The 13,723-nt window shown below is 45.4% G+C and overlaps 1 protein-coding gene across 1 annotated transcript in view; it reads right to left on the bottom strand.

Moving 5' to 3' along the window:
* Positions 1-183: 183 nt before the first annotated feature.
* The window catches only part of LOC307074578 (formin-like protein 2), a 40,753-nt gene continuing 27,213 nt past the window's right edge, over positions 184-13,723 (bottom strand). Inside the window, exons 19-28 of the mRNA XM_079734783.1 lie at positions 12,788-12,990; positions 11,958-12,192; positions 9,908-9,976; positions 8,755-8,835; positions 8,316-8,445; positions 4,887-5,050; positions 4,168-4,269; positions 2,555-2,653; positions 1,344-1,470; positions 184-1,224 (exon numbers count right to left, since the gene is read on the bottom strand). Coding sequence (XP_079590909.1) covers positions 1,133-1,224; positions 1,344-1,470; positions 2,555-2,653; positions 4,168-4,269; positions 4,887-5,050; positions 8,316-8,445; positions 8,755-8,835; positions 9,908-9,976; positions 11,958-12,192; positions 12,788-12,990 — 1,302 coding nt within the window. The 3' untranslated portion in view covers positions 184-1,132. The remainder of the gene's footprint in view (positions 1,225-1,343; positions 1,471-2,554; positions 2,654-4,167; positions 4,270-4,886; positions 5,051-8,315; positions 8,446-8,754; positions 8,836-9,907; positions 9,977-11,957; positions 12,193-12,787; positions 12,991-13,723) is intronic.

Here is a 13,723-nt window from a genome sequence, read left to right as displayed (position 1 = left end):
ACTCTGTGTTCTCTTGGTTAATCTGGATCAGGTGTGGATCTGGATCAGGTGCGAATGTGATCAGGTGCAAACGCAGTCGACCGTATTGATGCTTTATTTACAGAACAACAGAACGACTACAAACACGATACAGTGACGTACAAAACATCTGTACATTAGAAAACTGTGCTTCACATGGGGAGGGGGTCCGTCGGGGGAGGGGACGCTGCTGGTAATACTGGTTATACTGGTATGAAGGTCGTATTAGTAAACACTACGGCGGTACCAGTGGTACTAAATCAATACTTTAAGTGATTGATCATGTATTACCAGATGACAAAATCTTCGTTAGGATTCATCCTGAGAGCAACTGGCAGGTTGACCATCCCAGTTCATCTGTGTCTCTCATATCGCAGTGTGGTCTGGACTTTATGCCCGTAGGCTCTAGCGTTGTGATGCTACTAGCATTAGCTCAGCTCTAGATTTGTGATGCTACTAGCATTAGCTTAGCTCTAGTGTTGTGATGCTACTAGCATTAGCTTGGCTCTAGCGTTGTGATGCTAGTAGCATTAGCTCAGCTCTAGCGTTGTGATGCTAGTAGCATTAGCTTAGCCTGTAGAGTTGTGATGCTACTAGCATTATCTTAGCTCTAACGTTGTCTTACCACCAGTCCCACTTTTTTACGGTAGTTTTTCTGTAAAAATAAGTTCCGCTGTTATTCTAATTGTAGCATTTTTAAATAACTTTAACCAGCGAGGCCAACCTACCAGGAGCTCTCTCATGTCATGGTGTTGTACTTCATGTCATGGTGTTGGACTTCATGTTGTACTTAATGTCATGGTGTTGTACTTCATGTCCTAGTCTAGTCTGGTCTACTTAGTCCGGCTTGGGTTGGCCAGACCAGTTTGGTCTACTTTAGTCCAGTCTGGTCTGGGCTAGTTGAGTCTGGTTCAGTCCGGTCTGGGCTACAAATGGGATGTTCACAGAGTATAAAAAAACAAGAAAATACAAACTTTCCATTAAGCTGCTCCCGCCTGTCAATCAAATGCTCAAAGTGCTAATTGGTACCAAGGATAGTAGTGGGCGTGGCCCTGGGGCGGGGTCAGTAGAGGTCCTCCGTGGAGTGGGCGGGGTCAGTAGTTTGTGGGCGGGGTCAGTAGTGGTCCTCCGTGGAGTGGGCAGGCTCACAGAAGAAGCGGGAGCTGCGTTTGGCCGAGCGGGCCGTAAAGGGGACGGTCTTCAGCACTGTGGACGGAACAGCCAATCAGAGCACAGACACAGACCAGCCGAGGGTTGGTGTGTGTCAGTGTGTTGTATGAGGTATGTGTGTGTGCTGACGTGTTGTGTGTGTTGTCTGTGTGTACCTGTGATGATGTCCTCGATTGCCCCGTCCGTCCCCTCGTAGACGTGCCGTCCGTCCTTCCCTCCCTGCTTCTTCCGGAGCTCAGAGATCAGATCCTTCTGCTGCCGCTTCCCCCGGTGGCTGGGGGACTAATGAGCACACACCTCGTTAACACCGGGGGCTAACGAGCACACACCTCGTTTACACCGGGGGACTAACGAGCACACCTCGTTAACACCGGGGGACTAACGAGCACACACCTCGTTTACACCGGGCACTAACGAGCACACACCTCGTTTACACCGGGGTACTAACGAGCACACACCTCGTTTACACCGGGGACTAACGAGCACACACCTCGTTTACACCGGGGACTAACGAGCACACACCTCGTTTACACCGGGGACTAACGAGCACAGACCTCGTTTACACCGGGGACTAACGAGCACACACCTCGTTTACACCGGGGGACTAACGAGCACACACCTCGTTTACACCGGGGCACTAACGAGCACACACCTCGTTTACACCGGGGACTAACGAGCACACACCTCGTTAACACCGGGGGACTAACGAGCACACACCTCGTTTACACCGGGCACTAACGAGCACAGACCTCGTTTACACCGGGGGACTAACGAGCACACACCTCGTGTACACCGGGGACTAACGAGCACACACCTCGTTTACACCGGGAACTAACGAGCACACACCTCGTTTAAACCGGGGGACTAACGAGCACACACCTCGTTTACACCGGGGACTAACGAGCACACACCTCGTTTACACCGGGGGACTAACGAGCACACACCTCGTTAACACCGGGGGACTAACGAGCACACACCCCGTTAACACCGGGGGACTAACGAGCACACACCTCGTTTACACCGGGAACTAACGAGCACACACCTCGTTTAAACCGGGGGACTAACGAGCACACACCTCGTTTACACCGGGGACTAACGAGCACACACCTCGTTTACACCGGGGGACTAACGAGCACACACCTCGTTAACACCGGGGGACTAACGAGCACACACCTCGTTAACACCGGGGGACTAACGAGCACACACCTCGTTTACACCGGGGGACTAACGAGCACACACCTCGTTTACACCGGGGGACTAACGAGCACACACCTCGTTTACACCGGGTACTAACGAGCACACACCTCGTTAACACCGGGGCACTAACGAGACGGGTTAGAATTAGACGGGATAGGGTTAACCTAACCTTGGTCTCCTGCTGCTCCTGCTGTTGCTCCTCCTGCTCCAGTTTCTCCTGCAGCATCAGCTCCTGCCTCCTCCTCTGCTCGTTCTCCTCCTCAGCCAGCTGCAACACGGCCACGCTCATTATAGCACGGCCTAGCGTGTTATAGCAAGGCCTAGCATGTTATAGCTTCTTCTAGCATAGCCTAGCGTGTTATAGCAAGGCCTAGCATGTTATAGCTTCTTATAGCAAGGCCTTGCGTGTTATAGCTTCTTATAGCATAGCCTAGCGTGTTATAGCACGGCCTAGCGTGTTATAGGTTCTTATAGCATAGCCTAGCGTGTTATGGCAAGGCCTTGCGTTTTATAGCATGTCTAGCATCACATAGCAACAGGTCACATTTTACAATAAGGCCACATTAATCAACCATTAATTAAAATGAGTGCATGCAATAATGCACACTATTAAATAGCATTAGCACAGGGCTAGGGTTAGCTTTGGCTCAGGGTTAGCCTGTTAAATAACGGATCAGTGAACAACTAACAGTAGGTCAATGATTATACTGCATTAACCAATGACAACAAATGGTTACTTAATGAGCCCTTATTGGAAAGTGAACATAAACATGAACTTCATAGCTTAGCATAACTTAGTATAGCATGGTATAGCATATATCATAGCTTAGCATAACTTAGTATAGCATGGTATAATATATAACAATATGGTTGATCAATGATTTGTTTATGTAATATATCATGAGGTATTATTGGTTATTGATCCTACCCTGTAGGCCTTGATGAAGGTCTGATATCATGTGTTGTTGATTATTGGTTGTCGATCCTACTCTGTAGGCCTTGATGAAGGTCTGATATCATGTGTTATTGATTATTGGTTATCGATCCTACCCTGTAGGCCTTGATGAAGGTCTGATATCATGTGTTATTGATTATAGGTTGTCGATCCTACCCTGTAGGCCTTGATGAAGGTCTGATATCATGTGTTATTGATTATTGGTTGTCGATCCTACCCTGTAGGCCTTGATGAAAGTCTGATATCATGTGTTATTGATTATTGGTTGTCGATCCTACCCTGTAGGCCTTGATGAAGGTCTGATATCATGTGTTATTGATTATTGGTTGTCGATCCTACCCTGTAGGCCTTGATGAAGGTCTGATATCATGTGTTATTGATTATTGGTTGTCGATCCTACCCTGTAGGCCTTGATGAAGGTCTGATATCATGTGTTATTGAGTATTGGTTGTCGATCCTACCCTGTAGGCCTTGATGAAGGTCTGATATCATGTGTTATTGATTATTGGTTGTCGATCCTACCCTGTAGGCCTTGATGAAGGTCTGATATCATGTGTTATTGAGTATTGGTTGTCGATCCTACCCTGTAGGCCTTGATGAAGGTCTGATATCATGTGTTATTGATTATTGGTTGTCGATCCTACCCTGTAGGCCTTGATGAAGGTCTGATATCATGTGTTATTGAGTATTGGTTGTCGATCCTACCCTGTAGGCCTTGATGAAGGTCTGATATCATGTGTTATTGATTATTGGTTGTCGATCCTACCCTGTAGGCCTTGATGAAGGTCTGATATCATGTGTTATTGAGTATTGGTTGTCGATCCTACCCTGTAGGCCTTGATGAAGCGGACGAAGACGGGGAAGAAGACAGAGGGGGGGGCAGTCTTGGAGCTCTCACCGAAAAACTTTACCACGTCCTCGAAGGCATCCTAAACACACACACATACACACACACACACACACACACACACCGAGAAAACAGTGGATACATTAAAAGTGCATGAAAGGTTTCAGTGTCTGTGTGTGTGTGTTCGTGCTTGTGCTCTGTAGTGTGTGTCTGCAGTGTGTGTCTGTAGTGTGTGTGTGCAGTGTGTGTGCAGCGTGTTGCTGCAGTGTGCGTGTGCAATGTGTGCAATGTGTGTGTATGTCTGCAGTGTGTGCGTGTGTGTCTGCAGTGTGCGTGTCTGGAGTGTGTGTGTGTGTCTGCAACGTGCAGTGTGCGTGCAGTGTGTGTGTGTGCGTACAGTGCGTGTGTGTGCGTGCAGTGTGTGTGTGCGTACAGTGTGCGTGTGTGTGCGTGCGTGTGTGTGTGCGTGCAGTGTGCGTGCAGTGTGTGTGCTGTGTGCGTGGAGTGTGTGTACAGTGTGCGTGCAGTGTGCGTGCAGTGTGCGTGCGTGCAGTGTGTGCATGCAGTGTGTGCATGCGTGTGCGTGTGTGTGTGCAGTGTGCGTGCAGTGTGCGTGCAGTGTGCGTGCAGTGTGTGTGCTGTGTGCGTGGAGTGTGTGTACAGTGTGCGTGCAGTGTGCGTGCAGTGTGCGTGCAGTACCTGTGCGATGCGGGCGTCGTCCTGCAGCTTAGAGAGGCGTGCCTCGTGCTTGCTGATGAAGTCCTTCAGCGTGGGGTTGTGTCCGTGGACGCTGAACTCCCTCCAGGTCAACTCCATTCCCCGCGTCATCTCTCTCACATCGCTCAGCACGTTGTCCAGAGAGACTGATGGGATGGAGCCATTATACACACTGGATATAGCCTATATACACTATAGAGCCATTATACACGCTGGATATAGCCTATATACACTATAGAGCCATTATACACGCTGGATGTAGACTATATACACTATAGAGCCATTATACACGCTGGATATAGCCTATATACACTATAGAGCCATTATACACGCTGGATGTAGACTATATACACTATAGAGCCATTATACACGCTGGATATAGCCTATATACACTATAGAGCCATTATACACGCTGGATGTAGACTATATACACTATAGAGCCATTATACACGCTGGATATAGCCTATATACACTATAGAGCCATTATACACGCTGGATGTAGACTATATACACTATAGAGCCATTATACACGCTGGATATAGCCTATATACACTATAGAGCCATTATACACGCTGGATGTAGACTATATACACTATAGAGCCATTATACACACTGGATGTAGACTATATCCACTATAGAGCCATTATACACACTGGATGTAGACTATATACACTATAGAGCCATTATACACACTGGATGTAGACTATATACACTATAGAGCCATTATACACACTGGATGTAGACTATATACACTATAGAGCCATTATACACACTGGATATAGACTATATACACTATAGAGCCATTAAACACACTGGATATAGACTATATACACTATAGAGCCATTAAACACACTGGATATAGACTATATACACTATAGAGCCATTAAACACACTGGATATAGACTATATACACTATAGAGCCATTATACACACTGGATATAGACTATGTACACTGTATAGACCATTGGTTCTCAAAGTGCGGCTTGCGGGCCAATGGCGGCTCGCAGAAACATTCCTGGCGGCCCGCAATGACATACAGATGTAAGCAAAAAAAATTTTTTTTTTAATTATATCAATATTAATTTTAACAAAAATAAATTAAAAAGAGTTCAGATTCAAAAGCCTCTAAATGCCACCTCCGTCAAAAATTAGATAAAGACATTGAGTGAATGTTCTCCGCATGTAGTATACATTAATCAAATAATTTTGTGTCAAAACCCGCTATATACACTCTTTTCCTGGTCTGAAATCTCCATTTGTAGGCAAAAACCTCTAAACACCACTTCCCTTTGTCAACAAAAGCCTCTACGTTCTTAAAACCAATCACAACGCAACATGGAAACATGTGACTTCAAAATGGCGGCGCGCTGAGGAGCCGGCTTTTTGGACAGCTGTCAGATATCAACAACACAGTAAATCTACGTTTATATTCTTTAGCGATTCGATTTGGATTTCGATGGTCATGGATTTTGACGAAATGTACGAACCTGTCCTTGTGACAGCTAACGGCCAGAAAAACCGGCGAAAAAAATATTAATTTCTACCTCCTATTTTTATATTATAATTTGATATATTTTTGTTATCATATATTGGGGCCTTTTGCCTTTGTTTAGTGACTGCAGAGAAATGGGTTAGGAATAGTACATGACTGCAGGTTTCATCCGAAAATTTGCATGGAACATGGATATCAATAATATGGATGTTCTACACGACCCCCCCCCATCAACACACACCAACCCCGTTAGAAACTTTTAATTTCATGTTGATTGTGTTAGCTTTCACCATTTTCAGTGTTTTTGATGCATCTTAAGTGATTTTACTACTTTTCTACCAAAGAAGTGGATTTAGAGGTTTTTGCCAAAAAAGTACCTGTGGATTTAGCTGGTTTTGACGCAAAAGAGAATTTAATTTGTTCAAAAAAACAAAAAGAAAAAAAGTTACATTTTTGAAAAAAAAATGTTTTATTCATTAACTAAAAACCTTATAATTGCCTTTAAAATAAAATGACAGAACTTGAGCATAGAAGCCTGATAAAAAATGGTAACTTAGAAGAAAAGTGGTCAGACGGACTTAGAGGCTTTTGCACCTAAACTCTTCAAATATAAAGAGAAAAGTCGACTCTAGCTTTCAATTAAATCCTGTTTCATTTGTTAGTTTTAGTCCGACTGTTCATTACTTTGAAAGGATGAACCTCAGTTTCATGATTTAGACCTCACTTGACCTCACTGCCAGAGGTCCACGGTGCAATGTTTTTCTTTCACCACTGGGATGCTGACGGCGTTTCCTGCCTAATTTTTTTCCTTTGGCGGCCCTCAGTCAAATATTGGGTTCCTAAATTGGCCCTCAGCTGTCAAAACTTTGAGAACCCCTGGTATAGACTATATAGACTGGAGAGACTATGGAGCCATTATACACACTGGATACACTGGATATAGACTATATACACTATAGAGCCATTATACACACTGGATATAAACTATATACACTATAGAGCCATTACACACACTGGATACACTGGATATAGATTATATACACTATAGAGTCATTATACACACTGGATATAGACTATATACACTATAGAGCCATTATACACACTGGATACACTGTATATAGACTATATACACTATAGAGCCATTATACACACTGGATACACTGGATATAGACTATATACACTATAGAGCCATTATACACACTGGATACACTGGATATAGATTATATACACTATAGAGCCATTATACACACTGGATATAGACTATATACACTATAGAGCCATTATACACACTGGATACACTGGATATAGACTATATACACTATAGAGCCATTATACACACTGGATACACTGGATATAGACTATATACACTATAGACACTGTATACACACTGGATATAGACCATATACACTATAGACACTGTATACACTATATACACTATGAAAACTATACACACTGGAAACACTATATACACTATATACACTCATACAATCAGCAGCCTGTTCCATGGTGTGTCTATGTGTGTCTATGTGCTAGCGTTAGCCGCCTGGTCTATGTGTGTCTATGTGCTAGTGTTAGCCGCCTGGTCCATGTGTGTCTATGCGTACCGTTAGCCGCCTGGTCCATGTGTGTCTATGTGCTAGCGTTAGCCGCCTGGTCCATGTGTGTCTATGTGCTAGCGTCAGCCGCCTGGTCCATGTGTGTGTATGCGTACCGTTAGCCGCCTGGTCCATGTGTGTGTATGCGTACCGTTAGCCGCCTGGTCCATGTGTGTATGCGTACCGTTAGCCGCCTGGTCCATGTGTGTGTATGCGTACCGTTAGCCGCCTGGTCCATGTGTGTGTATGCGTACCGTTAGCCGCCTGGTCCATGTGTGTGTATGCGTACCGTTAGCCGCCTGGTCCATGTGTGTGTATGCGTACCGTTAGCCGCCTTGTCGATGTAGTGCAGCTCGTTGTAGAACAGCGCCGCCCCGGGGTACTTCTCCCTCACCAGCGCCGCTAGGTAGTGCAGCAGAGTCTGCTTCCTGTCTGTGGACTTGGTGTCCAGCAGCTACACACACACACACGCAAACACACACACGCACACACACACACAGACACGCACACACACACACAGACACACACACACACACACACACACACACACACACACACACATACAGATACACACACACAGACACACACACACACAAACACAGACACACATAAACACACACAGACACGCACACACAGAGACACACACACACACATATGTGTCTGAATGTATATAAAGATATACATTTGTATTTATATGTGTGTGCGTGTATATATGTATATAACGATAGGTGTGTGTGTGTGCATGTGTGTGTGTTTGCGTTACCAGGTCTAAACACTGGAGTTTGAATCCGTAGACCGCCCCACGTTTGCTGCTGTTCATGTAATTTCCCAACGCCAAAATAACCTGTAACACAAAAAAACTACAATAATTATCTGTAACACACACACCTCATACTGGTATCTATTTTAAAAACATAATATTCCATATCTACTAAAACCAAAGAATAATTTAGTTCTATCCGGAAACATTATATTTAAGAATAATAATCTGAACAGCCCAATCTAGAACAGCCTAATCTAGAACATCCTCATCTAGAACAGCCTGATCTGGAACAGCCTGATCTGGAACAGCCTGATCTGGAACATCCTCATCTAGAACAGCCTGATCTGGAACAGCCTAATATAGAACATCCTCATCTAGAACAGCCTGATCTAGAACATCCTCATCTAGAACAGCCTGATCTGGAACATCCTGATCTAAAACAGCCTGATCTAGAACAGCCTGATCTGGAACAGCCTGATCTGGAACATCCTCATCTAGAACAGCCTGATCTAGAACAGCCTAATATAGAACATCCTCATCTAGAACAGCCTGATCTGGAACATCCTCATCTAGAACAGCCTGATCTGGAACAGCCTGATCTGGAACATCCTGATCTAGAACAGCCTGATCTGGAACATGCTAATCTAGAACAGCCTGATCTAGAACATCCTCATCTAGAACAGCCTGATCTAGAACAGCCTGATCTAGAACATCCTCATCTAGAACAGCCTGATCTGGAACATGCTAATCTAGAACAGCCTGATCTGGAACAGCCTGATCTGGAACAGCCTGATCTGGAACAGCCTGACCTAGATCCAGTAATGTAGAGCAGCCTGACCTAGATCCAGTAATGTAGAGCAGCCTGACCTAGATCCAGTAATGTAGAGCAGCCTGACCTAGATCCAGTAATGTAGAGCAGCATGACCTAGATTCAGTAATGTAGAGCAGCCTGACCTAGATCCAGTAATGTAGAGCAGCATGACCTAGATCCAGTAATGTAGAGCAGCCTGACCTAGATCCAGTAATGTAGAGCAGCCTGACCTAGATCCAGTAATGTAGAGCAGCCTGACATAGATCCAGTAATGCAGAGCAGCCTGACCTAGATCCAGTAATGTAGAGCAGCCTGACCTAGATCCAGTAATGTAGAGCATACCTCCAGGATCTTCTTGAGTTTCTGGGAGGACTTGATGGAGACGGAGGCAGCGATGATGGCATGAAGTTGCTGAAAGAGAAACATATTGTTTACTGTTCATCTGTCTGTCTGTCTGTTTACCAGCCTGTCTAGTCTGTCTCTCTTTCTATCCATCTGTCTCTTTATCTGTCTGTCTGTCTTTCTTTCTATTTACCTGCCTGTCTTCCTGTCTGTCTGTTTACCAGTCTGTCTTTCTGTTTTTTACCTGTCTGTCTGTTTACCAGTCTGTTTCTCTATCTATCCATCTTTCTCTATATCTATCTGTCTGTTTTGTCTGTCTGCCTGTTAACCAGTCTGTCTTTGTATTTATCTGTCTGGCTGTCTATCTGTCTGTTCAACTGTCTGTCTATTTACCTGTCTGTCTTCCTGTCTGTCTGTTTACCAGTCTGTCTCTCTGTCTATCCGTCTGTCTCTGTATTTGTCTGTTTTGTCTGTCTGTCTATCTGTCTATTTACCTGTCTGGCTTCCTATCTGTCTGTTTACCAGTCTGTCTTTCAGTCTATTTACCTGTCTGTCTTCCTGTCTGTCTGTTTACCAGTCTGTCTTTCTGTGTATTTATCTGTCTGTCTTCCTGTCTGTCTGTTTACCAGTCTGTCTTTCTGTCTTTTACCTGTCTGTCTGTTTACCAGTCTGTCTTTCAGTCTATTCACCTGTCTGTCTTCCTGTCTGTCTGTTTACCAGTCTGTCTTTCTGTGTATTTATCTGTCTGTCTTCCTGTCTGTCTGTTTACCAGTCTGTTTCTCTATCTATCATCTTTCTCTATATCTATCTGTCTGTTTTGTCTGTCTGTCTGTTAACTAGTCTGTCTTTCTTTCTATTTATCTGTCTGTCTTCCTGTCTGTCTGTTTACCAGTCTGTCTACTTACCTGTCTGTCTGTTTACCAGTCTGTCTTTCTTTCTATTTATCTGTCTGGCTGTCTATCTGTCTGTTCAACTGTCTGTCTATTTACCTGTCTGTCTTCCTGTCTGTCTGTTTACCAGTCTGTCTCTCTGTCTATCCGTCTGTCTCTGTATTTGTCTGTCGGTTTTGTCTGTCTGTCTATCTGTCTATTTACCTGTCTGGCTTCCTGTCTGTCTGTTTACCAGTCTGTCCTTCTGTCTTTTACCTGTCTGTCTGTTTACCAGTCTGTCTTTCTGTGTATTTACCTGTCTGTCTTCCTGTCTGTCTGTTTACCAGTCTGTTTCTCTATCTATCCATCTTTCTCTATATCTATCTGTCTGTTTTGTCTGTCTGTCTGTTAACTAGTCTGTCTTTCTTTCTATTTATCTGTCTGTCTTCCTGTCTGTCTGTTTACCAGTCTGTCTACTTACCTGTCTGTCTTCCTGTCTGTCTGTTTACCAGTCTTTCTCTCTATCCATCCGTCTGTCTCTGTATTTGTCTGTCTATCTGTCTGTCTGTTTACCTGTCTGTCTTTCTGTCTATTTACCTGTCTGTCTTCCTGTCTGTCTGTTTACCAGTCTGTCTTTCTGTCTACTTACCTGTGTGTTGATCTGATTTAAGGCTCTCTTAAAAACACCCCTCACTTATTGTACGTTGTGCGTCCTGGCACTGTGTTGTGTACGGGGAATGGGTTAACCTAGTGACTGCTGGTGCTTGTCACGTGGTTCTATGAACATCCTCACTGAGCCAACCAACAGAGATATATTGATGTTTCTCTTTCTCCTGACTAATGTACTTATTGTGAGACGCTTTGGGTAAAACGCGTCTGCTAAACGCCCTCAATTTAAATGTCTCCCCGTCTCTGTGTCTTAGGGTGTGACCATGGTGAGGTTGTGTGTCTGTTGTGTGTCTGTGTGCGTCTTACGGGGGTCAGCATGGTGACGTTGTCGGTGTAGTTGCCGGTGATGGTGATGATGGTGAGGCTGTGTGTCTGTTGTGTGTCTGTTGTCTGTCTGTGTGCGTCTTACGGGGGTCAGCATGGTGACATTGTCAGTGTAGTTGCCGGTGATGGTGATGATGGTGAGGCTGTGTGTCTGTTGTGTGTCTGTTGTCTGTCTGTGTGCGTCTTACGGGGGTCAGCATGGTGACGTTGTCGGTGTAGTTGCCGGTGAAGGTGATGATGGTCATGCGCTGGTTGAGCCTCTCGATGCGGCTGAACTGCATCATGAAGCGGTCCTCCTCGCTGAGAGCCTCCAGGGGCTTCCTGTCCCTCTCATACTGACGGAGCGTCTTCAGCTCTCCCTCCGTGGGCAGGAACCGCATCAGACACTCCACGAAGTCCACACGCACCGCCCGCACGTCAAACCTGCGCACAACGCACTTTAACCCACTGCCTGCACGTCGAACCTGCGCACAACGCACTTTAAAACACTGCCTGCACGTCGAACCTGCGCACAACGCATAAACCCTAGTGTACGTCTGAATGGCTCTAGAGTCAGTCTTAGGTCTGGCTCTAGAGTCAGTCTTAGGTCTGGATGGCTCTAGAGTCAGTCTTAGGTCTGGATGGCTCTAGAGTCAGTCTTAGGTCTGGCTCTAGAGTCAGTCTTAGGTCTGGATGGCTCTAGAGTCAGTCTTAGGTCTGGCTCTAGAGTCAGTCTTAGGTCTGGATGGCTCTAAAGTCAGTCTTACGTCTGGATGGCTCTAGAGTCAGTCTTAGGTCTGGATGGCTCTAGAGTCAGTCTTAGGTCTGGATGGCTCTAGAGTCAGTCTTAGGTCTGGATGGCTCTAGAGTCAGTCTTAGGTCTGGCTCTAGAGTCAGTCTTAGGTCTGGATGGCTCTAGAGTCAGTCTTAGGTCTGGCTCTAGAGTCAGTCTTAGGTCTGGATGGCTCTAGAGTCAGTCTTACGTCTGGATGGCTCTAGAGTCAGTCTTAGGTCTGGATGGCTCTAGAGTCAGTCTTACGTCTGGATGGCTCTGCAGATGACGTCGGAGTTCTGCCCGGCCTTCCTCAGCGTGATGGCCAGGTTCTTGGCCCGGTTGGCGTCCAGCAGGGACACCCGGCTGGGGCCCTTCTGGGGGGCCTTGTGGCGGGCCAGCGTCATGTCGGGGGCTGCCCCCTGCGCCTTGGTCTTAAACATCTCCTCAAACTGCTCCACGTTCAGCTCCTGCACACAGCAGCTGTTAGCACTAGCTCAGCACACAGCAGCTGGTAGCACTAGCTCAGCACACAGCAGCTATTAGCACTAGCTCAGCACACAGCAGCTATTAGCACTAGCTCAGCACACAGCAGCTATTAGCACTAGCTCAGCACACAGCAGCTGGTAGCACTAGCTCAGCACACAGCAGCTATTAGCACTAGCTCAGCACACAGCAGCTATTAGCACTAGCTTGGTACACTAATATGTACACACATATATACAGTGGGGCAAAAAAGTATTTAGTCAGCCACCAATTGTGCAAGTTCTCCCACTTAAAAAGATGAGAGAGGCCTGTAATTTTCTTCATAGGTAAACCTCAGCTATGAGAGACAAAATGAAAAAAAAAATCCAGAAAATCCCATTGTCTGATTTGTTAAGAATTTATTTGCAAATTATGGTGGAAAATAAGTATTTAGTCACCTACAAACCAGCAAGATTTCTGGCTGTCACAGACCTGTAACTTCTTCTTCTTTAAGAGGCTGTTTACCTGTATTAATGGCACCTGTTTGAACTCCTTATCAGTATAAAAGACACCTGTCCACAACCTCAAACATTCACACTCCAAACTCCACTATGGCCAAGACCAAAGAGCTGTCAAAGGACACCAGAAACAAAATTGTATACCTGCACCAGGCTGGGAAGTCTGAATCTGCAATAGGTAAGCAGCTTGGTGTGAAGAAATCAACTGTAGGAGCAATTA

The sequence above is a fragment of the Pollachius pollachius genome (genome assembly GCF_949987615.1).
Source record: "Pollachius pollachius genome assembly, chromosome: 4".
NCBI classification, from domain to species: Eukaryota; Metazoa; Chordata; class Actinopteri; order Gadiformes; family Gadidae; genus Pollachius; species Pollachius pollachius.
The sequence above is the reverse complement of the archived record's forward strand: the minus strand, read 5'-3'. Positions and strand labels throughout refer to the sequence as shown.